This window comes from Trematomus bernacchii, unplaced genomic scaffold (assembly GCF_902827165.1).
Source record: "Trematomus bernacchii unplaced genomic scaffold, fTreBer1.1, whole genome shotgun sequence".
NCBI classification, from domain to species: domain Eukaryota; kingdom Metazoa; phylum Chordata; class Actinopteri; order Perciformes; family Nototheniidae; genus Trematomus; species Trematomus bernacchii.
In genome coordinates this window covers 401,894-412,638 of record NW_022987769.1, presented here as the reverse complement: position 1 = coordinate 412,638, position 10,745 = coordinate 401,894, and the positions used below count along the sequence as shown (strand labels likewise).

General features: G+C 50.3%; 1 protein-coding gene across 1 annotated transcript in view; it reads right to left on the bottom strand.

Annotated features, from left to right (window-relative positions):
• Positions 1 to 935: 935 nt before the first annotated feature.
• The window catches only part of LOC117496739 (titin-like), a gene marked incomplete at its 3' end in the record, with an annotated part of 221,578 nt that continues 211,768 nt past the window's right edge, over positions 936 to 10,745 (bottom strand). Inside the window, 12 exon segments of the mRNA XM_034148477.1 lie at positions 936 to 974; positions 1,381 to 1,671; positions 2,094 to 2,399; positions 2,835 to 3,137; positions 3,534 to 5,600; positions 5,756 to 6,055; positions 6,173 to 6,457; positions 6,547 to 6,840; positions 7,104 to 8,867; positions 9,179 to 9,484; positions 9,577 to 9,879; positions 10,212 to 10,517. Of these exon segments, the coding sequence (XP_034004368.1) occupies positions 936 to 974; positions 1,381 to 1,671; positions 2,094 to 2,399; positions 2,835 to 3,137; positions 3,534 to 5,600; positions 5,756 to 6,055; positions 6,173 to 6,457; positions 6,547 to 6,840; positions 7,104 to 8,867; positions 9,179 to 9,484; positions 9,577 to 9,879; positions 10,212 to 10,517 (6,564 nt within the window).

The window sequence follows — 10,745 nt, the reverse complement described above, 5'->3', positions numbered from 1 at the left end:
TCTCTCCCTCTCTCCCCCTCTCTCTCTCTCCTGACAGCCCGTCAGTATCTCCTGCAGCTCACTGATCCAGTAATGAGTGATGCGACAGTGAAGAATAAATATATTTATAACTAGTTTAGCTTGTTCCAGAGGTAGATCAAATAGAACTCACATGTGGGCTCCCTGCAGATGACGTAGAGCGACACCTCGCTGGGCTCGCTCTCTCCCGCCTTGTTGATGGCGGTCACTCTGAACTGGTAGGCGTTTCCTTCGGTGAGGCCGCACACCTTCAGCGTGGAGTCCAGGTGAGCGCCGTCGCGGTTCACCTTCACCCAGCGGGCGCTCTTCCTCTCGCGGCGCTCCACCAGATAATGAAGCAGCGGGCTGCCGCCATCACTCTCCGGCTTCAGCCACTCGATGGTGGCGAAGTCCTCTGCTGAGACCAGGATCTCTGGAGCGCCCGGAGGAGAGGGCACGGCTGGAAGTAAAGGGTGAGAACTTAGTAGGGCTTCATTTTGACAATGAGGTAATACTAACTTCACTTTTGGTCCGAAAGTCAATCAGGTCAGAAAAGTCCAAATTCAGAAATGTTTCTCTTATTCCAAAGAAAGTTAATAAAATGGATATGGTGTTTCCTTTGTAGTGCATGAAGAACATGGTGTTGCCTTCAACATAAGAACAGATCAGTGACTTACTGAAGGTGTTCCTGGCCACCATGGCCTCGGACTGCAGGGGAACTCCGGTGCCATACTTGTTGACCCCGCGGACCCTGAACAGGTACTCTGTGTTCTTGAAGAGCCTGGTGATGTCACAGGTTGTCTCCTTGCACTCGGCCTGCATGACGACCCAGTTCAGTCTGTTGGTGTCACGGCGCTCCACCAGGAAGTGGGACACGTCTTCACCGCCGTCCTCCAGAGGAGGTTTCCAGGTGAGGGAACAGGACTCTTCTGTGATCCTGCTGACCTCCAGGCTGCCCTCACATACCCCAGGGGTGTCTGCGGAAACAGTTGCACAGTTTATTGAGGGCAACTACAGTACTTTAGTCTGTGAGCTGTGCTACTAAAGAAAACCTTAATTTAAGGCACTCTGTGCACCCGTTTACTTAATAAACCCTTAACTCTGACACTTGCTCTGCTGCACTTCCCTTTGTGTTATTATTATAATCACAATGTGAATTTGCACTACCCTCATTTTAATGCACTATTATCTTAAATGATGATCCATTTGATCAGTGTCTATTCTCTGCTGACTTTACGTCTTTTGTATGGCTTTTATTGGTAACTGCATTCTATGTGATATACATTTTCTCTACTGCAACTCTTGCAGTCCAAAGTCTGGCTTTAATAAACCCTTAAGTCTGACATTAATAAACCCTTAAGTCTGACATTAATAAACCCTTACCGAGCACTTTGACGTTGACCTCGGCGGTCTTGGTCCCGCTCACGTTCCTGACGGTCAGGAAGTACTTCCCGGTGTCGTCGCGGTCGCAGAACTTGATGATGGCCATGGCCCGTGTGGGGGTGTACTGCAGATGGTACTTCTCGCACAGCTCCAGGTCCCTGGTGCCCTTTGCCCAGGAAGCCTTGGGGTCCGGCCGGCCTCCAACGGCAGCGTCCAGAACCAGGTCTGAACCGGCCCTGACCCGCACCATCTCCGTCAGCAGTTTGCTGTCCAGCTGCGCCTTGGGAGGCTCTGTGGGGGAGGGGGCAACGTACTGATCAGACCAAAACAACACCTAGATATAATCCAATTTAAATATGCTTATGTATATCATATCTATATATTTCTGTTGCCTCGTGACATTTATTTTGTAGAGTATTCAAATGTATTCAGTATTTATTCTATTTGTTCTACATTATTAGATACTCTAGTGATATATGTATTTTCTATTTGTATATATTTGCTGTACATTTTATCATATCTTTTTATCTTATTCTATCTTTTGAATATTTGTAACTCATTTGTAATGCTTGAAGACACATAAGTGTGTCACTGCTGTGTGTCTGTCTGTCTGTTTTATATTAAAGCCACAATCTCTAAATACAGAAATGATCGTAAACTCGGCTCCTACACATATCACATTTATATTTATGTTTTTTGGGGGCAGGTCTTACCGAAGTCGGTCTTGCACTGCACGGATCCGGTGGACAGTGACGGCAGGCTGAACACCTGGTTGGCGTTCTTGGCGATGACCCTGAACTCGTAGGGCTCGCCCTCGCCCAGCGCCGTCACGGTGTACACCGTGTCGACCACGTTGGTGTAGTTACACTTCAGCCAGCGACCCTCGCCGGTCAGCGTGTACGGCTTACGCTCGATGATGTAGCCCAAGATGGGACTGCCGCCGTCGTTCAGAGGTGAAGACCACTTCAGGGACACGGTGGATCTGGTGACGTTGGTGACCTCGGGTTTACTGGGTGCATCTGAGGAAGGAAGAAGCAGAGATCAGTAAAGAGGAAGTAGAGTTCAATGAAGAGGGAACTGGGATCAGTTAAGGGAAAGTCAGATCAGTTAAGGGAAAGTTAGATCAGTTAAGGGAAAGTCAGATCAGTTAAGGGAAAGTTAGATCAGTTAAGGGAAAGTCAGATCAGTTAAGGGAAAGTTAGATCAGTTAAGGGAAAGTCAGATCAGTTAAGGGAAAGTTAGATCAGTTAAGGGAAAGTCAGATCAGTTAAGGGAAAGTTAGATCAGTTAAGGGAAAGTTAGATCAGTTAAGGGAAAGTCAGATCAGTTAAGGGAAAGTTAGATCAGTTAAGGGAAAGTTAGATCAGTTAAGGGAAAGTCAGATCAGTTAAGGGAAAGTTAGATCAGTTAAGGGAAAGTCAGATCAGTTAAGGGAAAGTCGGATCAGAACTCACCGACAGGGTTCTGGGCGACGGCCCCCTTGGAGGCCTCGCTGGCCTTGCTGAGGCCGCCGCTGTTCATGGCGTAGACCCTGAACTGGTACTCCAGGCCCTCCACCAGACCCTCCATCTTGCTGTAGCATTCGAAGCAGGGGATCTTGTTCTCCCTCACCCACAGGATGTTGTTCCTTTCCTTCTTCTCGATCCAGTAGCCCGTCACCTTGCTGCCGCCATCGTGGTAAGGCTCCTCCCACTTAAGGGTCATCGTGTTGGCGGTAACGTTGCACACTGAGGGCCGTGTTGGGGGGCCAGAGGGGGCTGCGATTGAAATAGAGAGATGTTTACTTTCTGAACTGGGAAGTAGATTCTAGAGAGTGTCATATGCACAGTAGCTAGAGTGCAAGAAGAAAACAGTGTTCCAGTAATGCAGGAGAAGTCTATATACGTCAATAGGCAGATACATATATTTATGTTAAAAAAAAGAATCCAAATGTAGCAGAGAATGTTGTAGGTGACCAAGTGAATGCAGGAGTCTATATACATGTACATGGGATTGGATGAACAAGAACAGAATCAAGCAGTTTATTGTAGACATAAATAAATTGTGAGATGCAAACAGATGAATGCTTAAGGCATATTCATAGTTGTATTACTATTATTATTATTAACTGATTTGATATACAATCTTGCAAAGTTTGAGAGTGAGTTACTCACTGAATGGATGCTCGGCGACGATGGTCTCAGACTCGATGTGCTTACTGACTCCGAACTGGTTCTCTGCGGACACCCTGAAGCTGTACTGCATGTACTTGGTGAGGTGGCCGACATCCAGAGTGGTGCGCTTGATGCTGGAGTTGATGAGCTGCCAGGCGGTGGAGCCGGACTCACGCTTCTCCACGATGTAGTTGGTGATCGGCGTACCTCCGTCATCTTCTGGCGCCTCCCAGTTGACGACGCAGGACTCAGAGGTGATGGATGTGATCTCCACGGTTCCGCTGGGAGGATTAGGTCTGCCCATGACGTTCACTTCAATAGAGAAGGTCTTGGTTCCGGTTACGTTCTCAAGGGTGAGGAAGTATTTACCACCGTCTCCCCTCATGGCCTCCTTCGTGGAAATGGTTGTCCGGTCCTTTGTAGTTTGGATGGAGACTCTGTCGGTGTTCCTCAGCCTCATCTCCTCCAGCGTCCAGGTGACCTTAGGAACGGGTCTGCCACTGATGGGGATGTCGATGGTGAAAGTCTTTCCTGAGTTGCATGTGATGAGTTGGTTGGGGATCTCGCTGAGGTCGGCAGCGGGTTCAATGTGCGGCTCTTTTACCAGAGCAGCCACCAGAGTTTCCCTCGGCGTGCTGCAGCCGGACTCGTTCTTGGCCTTCACACGGAAGTTATACTCGTCTCCCTTGTTGAGCTTCTCCACCGTGTAGGTGAGATTGGTGGTATTGCCCACCACCATCCATTTGTCTCCATCCTTTGCCTTGGCCTCAATGATGTAGCCCTGGATGCGGCTGCCGCCGTCATGCTCTGGTTTCAGCCAGCCCAGCACCACGGTGCTGTCAGTAGTGTCAAGGATGTCCATCCTCTTTGGAGACGCCGGCTCTGCCGTGGCGATGATGGGATTGGTTATCTCAAAGGCCTCGCCCATGCCATGCTGGTTCTCTGCTGAGACCCTGAAGAAATACGGCACTCCTTCCAGGAGGTCCTGGATCCTCAGGATGTGCTGCTTGCAGTTGCCTCCAGACTGTGTCCATGTGCGGCGGCTAGCCTCGCGCCTCTCCACAACATAGTGATGGATTCTCGCTCCGCCATCATTAAGAGGAGGCTCCCAGACGAGGGTGACGGTGCCTCTAGAGATCTCCTTGAAGGCCACGGCCTGCGGAGGTCCGGGCGTGTCCATCACCTTCACAGTAAAGGTGACGGCCTTGCTGCCAGTGGCATTCTCCAGGGTCACGGTGTACTTGCCGGTATTGTTCCTGGAGCAGTTCTCAATGCTCAGAGAACTGAAGCCGTCTGAACTTGTGACCTCTGACTTGACTCCCAGCTCTCCTTCTTCCTTTACCCAGGTAGCCGTTGGGACTGGCTTTCCTCTGAAGTTAACGCCAAGGTTAACTGAAGCTCCAGGTTTGACGATGTGTGTCTGCCTGAAGCTGGCGTCGATGTCCACCATTGGTGGCGTTTGCCTCTCAACGGCATGTGCTGGCTCGGGGATCTCCCGCTCCTCGCCACGGCCAATGTGATTTACGGCAGCCACTCTGAACCTGTACTCGCCGCCGGTCTGTAGAGAAGTCGCTGTGTAGTTTGTCTCTGCCACGAGCTCTTCGTTTACTCTCGTCCATTCCTCTTCTTCTCCCTTCGCCATCTCAATAATGTAACCCATGATCTCTATGCCACCATCATCGGCAGGTCGGGACCACTCCAGGCTGATGGAGGTGTTGGTGGAGTCGGACACACACACCACAGACGGAGCACAGGGAATGTCCTTGGGCTCGGCGGCTTTGATCGGTAAGGAAACGTTACTGGGAGCTCCCACGCCGGCGTCGTTGACGGCCATGACGCGGAACTCGTACTCCATATCCTCCGTCAGGTTGGGCACCTTGTGGGCGCACTCTATAATGGGCTTCTTGGTGATCACCTTGTAGAACTTGACAGTCTTCTTCTCTCGTTTCTCCACGATGTAGGACTGAATGGGGTTACCTCCATCAGAGGTAGGAGCCATCCAGGACAGCGTGATGCTTTCACCGGTCACCTCCGTAGCATCAGGAGTGCCAGGAGCTTCAGGAGCAGCTAAGGGGAACACCGGGCATTAGAACAGGGTTTTCAAAGAAGAGAGAATACTAATCTTGCAGTTTACCGTGAAAATAATAAGAATAATAACTTGTGTTTAATTAGATCAGAATACATTATTACATCTTTGTGTGCTACAAGGCTGTCCAACTTACTGTATTGCATCTGTGCAATGACGGGAGTGGACTCCAGAGGTCTGCCCATACCGAACTTGTTCACAGCAGAGACCCTGAACTGGTACTCGTTGGTCTTGATGAGCTTGCTAGCATGGAAGGTGCACTCTGTCCACTCGTCAGTGACCAATGCCCAGGAGATCTTGGCAGTCTCACGCTTCTCAATGAGGTAGTGTGTGATCTCTGAGCAGCCGTCGTTCTCCGGCTCGCTCCAGGACAGCGTACACTTTCCTTCCGAAATGTTGCTGAAGGTCATGGGTCCCACCGGCTCCCCGGGGGTGTCTGCAGCACAGAGGGGCATGGGTTAAAGCAGAAATACTTATAAAACAGGCCTGTACACACCAAGGGGGCGCAAAACAACCCACAAAAAAATACAAGACAAAATTCCAAACTGTGTACCTTGGACTTGAACAAGGATGTCTTGCTTTCTGTTTCCAGATCCATTGGTAGCCTCCACGGTGTAGAGACCGCGGTGTGTACGATCAGCGTCCCGGACAAACAGCGTGCTGGATCCAGCCACGTTGATGATGTCCATCATCTGTTTGGTAACCAACACACCGTCTCTGAACCAGACCACTTTAGGGGTAGGGCGTCCGGTGATGGTGGCTTTCAGCCGGATCTTGTCTCCTGCCTTCACTGTCAAACCCTCAAAGTACTCCGGACCAAACTCAATCAACGGAGAAGCTGGTTGATAGGAGATGGGAACGCATTAGTACAGAAAGTAACTTCAATCATGAGTTATAATTAAGTCTCCAGTTTATTTCATTACTCACCATTCTCGTTTCTGACCACGATCAAGCCTGAGGAGTTGGAGGGAGGGCTGACCACGCCAATGGCGTTCCTGGCCGTCACTCTGAACTCGTAGCGCTCGTTCAGTGCCAGGCCGGTGACGGTATACTCGCATTCGTGCACGTCAGTCAGGTTGGCCTTGAACCAGCGGCCCTTGCCTTGGCGTTTCTGCAGGCTGTAGCTGGTGATCTTGCTGCCACCGTCACGTTTGGGTGCATCCCATTTCAGAGTCACCGAGTCACTGGTCACATCGGTGTAGTCGGGCTGGCCCGGAGGATCTGGAAGGCAGGAAATGCATCTTGAGACTTATTTTGGTCAAAGATTTTCATTCTAAAATTGTGGCCGATACCCGGTACCCAATCATTTCAAATGTTTTATTTGAGAAGAAGCTGATAACCTTGAGTTTATGCTCACCTGAGGGTGAGGTATTCATAAACTAAACAACACAAGGTTTTTTACGATTTATTCTAGTAAAGTATCTTTGGCCCGTGCCTCTTCTACTATTCTGAACAACAGTATTCTGATGTGAACCTGGACTCACCGACAGGGCTGACCGCCATGTTCAACTTGCTATGGTCACTCATTCGGCTGCAGCCGGCGTCGTTCTGGGCGTAGACCCGGAAGGAGTACTCAAGACCTTCGATGAGCTCCAGGATCCTGAAGTCCATCTCTTTGACCAGCACGGTGTTCACCTTCTGCCACATGATGCTGTTCTTCTCGCGCTTCTCCACATTGAAGCCATGGATGGGGCAACCCCCGTCGTAGATGGGCTGCTCCCACTGGATGGTCATGCCGTCGTTGGTAACATTGTACACCACGGGTTTACCGGGCGGGCCTGGAGGCCTGAACTGGTGCTTGGCAATGACGCTCTGTGAGACGAGAGGCTCACTGCTGCCGTATCTGTTCTCTGCACGCACTCTGAACTGGTACTGAATGCCCTTGATCAGGTTAGCGATCTGGTACTGGGTGTCCTCGACACTGGAGCAGGCCATCTTCCAGTCAGACTGGGAGGTGTCCATCTTCTCAACGGTGTAGCAAGCAATGTCTCCGCCGCCATCGTCATTTGGTTCATCCCAGGAGATCGTGATGCTCTCAGCTCTCACTTCATCCAGGCGGATGGGACCAATTGGCTTGGATGGCGGTCCGAGCGTGATGACGTTGATGTTGAAGGATCTCCTGTTGACCCTGTTGTCCAGGGTCAGGGTGTATTTACCTTCATTCTCCTTCGTCACATTCTTAATATTCAGCGTGGCTTTGTTCTCCGTCTTCTTGAAGCGGATCTGGTCGCTCTCCTTTAGAGGCAGGCTGTCCTTCAGCCAGAAGATGGCAGGTTTGGGTTTACCTTTGTAGGGCAGTTCGATGTGGACGTTGTGACCCAGACGGACACTGATGCGGCTTCCAGGGTACTCAGCAAGGCAGGCCTCAGGCGTGATAATGTAGTCGATGACCTGGATAGGACCCATCTCAACAAAGTCTCCCTGTCCCTTATCATTCCTGGCCGCCACTCTGAAGAACACTGTGGAGTGCTCCTTCAGTTTCTTCACCTCAAGCTCGCACTGTCGGCTGGTTCCTCCCAGAGACCATTCTTCGTCCTTCAGCTTCTGCTCAATGACGTATTCGGAGATGATGCTGCCACCATCGTAATCTGGCTTCAGCCACTGCAGGGTGACCGAGGTCTTGGAAGAATCCTTCATAGAAACCTCCTTGACCGGGCCAGGAGTCTCTGTGGCCTTCACAGGGTCCAGGGTGTCACAGGGATCGCCAACGCCATTCTCATTCTCCGCCATCACACGGAAGAAGTAGGAGGCCTTCTCAGAGAGGTCTTCCAGGGAGTATGTTGTTTCTGTGCATTTGCTGGTCACTGCAGAGTAGATCCTCTTGGAGGAGTCCTTCTTCTCTACGATGTAGTTTGTGATCTCAGCACCACCGTCGAGGAGTGGAGGCTCCCAGCAGAGAGTGAGCTTTCCACGAGTCACGTCCTTCAGGACCAGGTTCCTGCACTGAGCCGGGGTGTCCTGGACCTTCACGGACAGGGTCAGCGTTTTTGGCTCTCCCACACTGTTCTCTATCTTCACTGTGTATTTCCCAGTGTCAAGCCTGGTCACCTCACGCATCACCAGCACGGTGGTGTTGTCGGAGTGGTGGAACTCGTATTTGGGGTTACTGTCGATGCATTCCTCTCCTTTGCTCCAGGAAGCGGTGGGAGCTGGTCGGCCCTTCAGAGGAACAGACAGCTCCACATCCTTACCGGCCTTCACGATGTAGTGACTTCTCATGGCCACGTCGGGGTCGATTTGGGCCTCCTCTGTGAAAAGCATGGAGAAAATACAAAATCACACAGGGCCGGAGATATGTGTGCAGCAAAGCATGCAGCCGGGTTCTGCCTGTTCAAACACATTTCCAGAGTGATAGTACAGGTTTTGATGGATTACAATAGGTTTCAAATCAAAGCCTACACATTTCTGTCAGGAAAACTTCTGCACATCATTTAATAAATCTTGGTTGAAGGGTGTAACATGAACCAAAGAAAACACATTTTAAGCAGTAACTGTCCGTGAACGTAAATATGTAGGAGACAGGGTTCTAACACACTTCACAACACAAGTGATTTATTACCCAGGATGTCTTTAGCTTGCACAGCCTCGGTCATCTCTAGAGATTCTCCACGGCCGGCACAGTTCACAGCTGAGACCCTGAAGAAGTAGTTGACGTCTGGTTTCAAGTCGTGGACGATGTACTCAGTGGTCTTGACTTCTCCCTTGGCAGTGACCATGGCCCACTCTTCTTCTCCCTCAACAAGCTTCTCCAGCATGTAGCTGATCACCTCACTGCCGCCGTCCCATTCTGGCTTGGACCAGCCCAAGGTGATAGAGGTCTTGGTGGAGTCAACAACCTTCAGCTTGCAAGGCTCATCCGGAGTTTCTGTAAGGCAGGGCACATGTGTTTAGGAAGCTCATAACAAAGGGCTTTACGGATAAAAAAACCCCAATAAAAGCACATTTGTGAACACTCACCAACAGGGTCCGCAGCCTTGTAGTTGTCGGAAACTTCAGAGAACGGTCCCTCTCCGGCCCTGTTGATGGCACACACTCGGTACTGGTACTGGTTTCCTTCTGTCAGGTGGTACACCATCTTCTTGATGTCTGCGATCGCCTCTTTGTAAACCCGGATCCAGCGCAGGCTCTTCTTGTCACGCCTCTCCAGGTAGTATCCGGTCACCGTGCTGCCGCCGTCCATCCCCGGTTTGTTCCACTCCACCAACATGGTGGTCTTGGTGATGGTGTTCACCTCGGGAGTGTGAGGCTGCCCAGGAGTCACTGGGAAAAGGTAGAGAAGACAGGTTAGGACATGCTAATGATAAAATAAGTCCTTGACCTATTTCTCCATAAAGGAAATTATTTTGAAACAAAACCGACTGTAATGGCTGCAGATTAACGAATAACTTTTATGCAAGTAAGTAATATAAGTACGCTTATTGTGATCTAAAAACATAAAGCAAGTAATACTGTTTCAATGATGTTAGGGTCTACATTTTTAACTATCATCTAGACAAGACTCAAGTTAGTTAAAACTAAGAACAGTCTTTATTACTAAAACTCAAAGAGCCATTCAACTGAAACTCTGATATTCACATGATCACAAAACTTACCGAAGGCGTTCTTGGCGATGACGGGCTCTGACACCAGCGCCTCTCCCACTCCGAACTTGTTCACGGCCATGACGCGGAACACGTACTCATTTCCACGCACCAGCTTCCCAACGCAGGCGTAGGCCTCCTCTTGGCAGTCCGACACGGTGGACCAAACCAGGCGGCTGGTCTCACGTCGCTCCACGATGTAGTGCGTCACTGGGAAGCCTCCCTGGTCCGGCTCGGGCACCGGCTCCCAGCTGAACATTATCTTGTCCGCCGTGACGGAGTTGAAGTTGATGAGGCCGGCTGGGGGTCCGGGTTTGTCTACAGGAGGAGAAATAACATTAATGAGGTGCCCCCTTGCCTGAAGTGTGTCCTAAAGGCGTTAGTGCATGTAAATGGTCAGCAAAGGCTAAATGGCCAAGTCCATAGGGACTTGGCTTGGCTTGTCGTCTATCACAGTGCACTGATATTTGTTACTAACTGTAAAGCACTTACTCATCACTGTACCCTGTCTGCCTTTGGCTCAGTCATTGGTACATGTTCATCTAC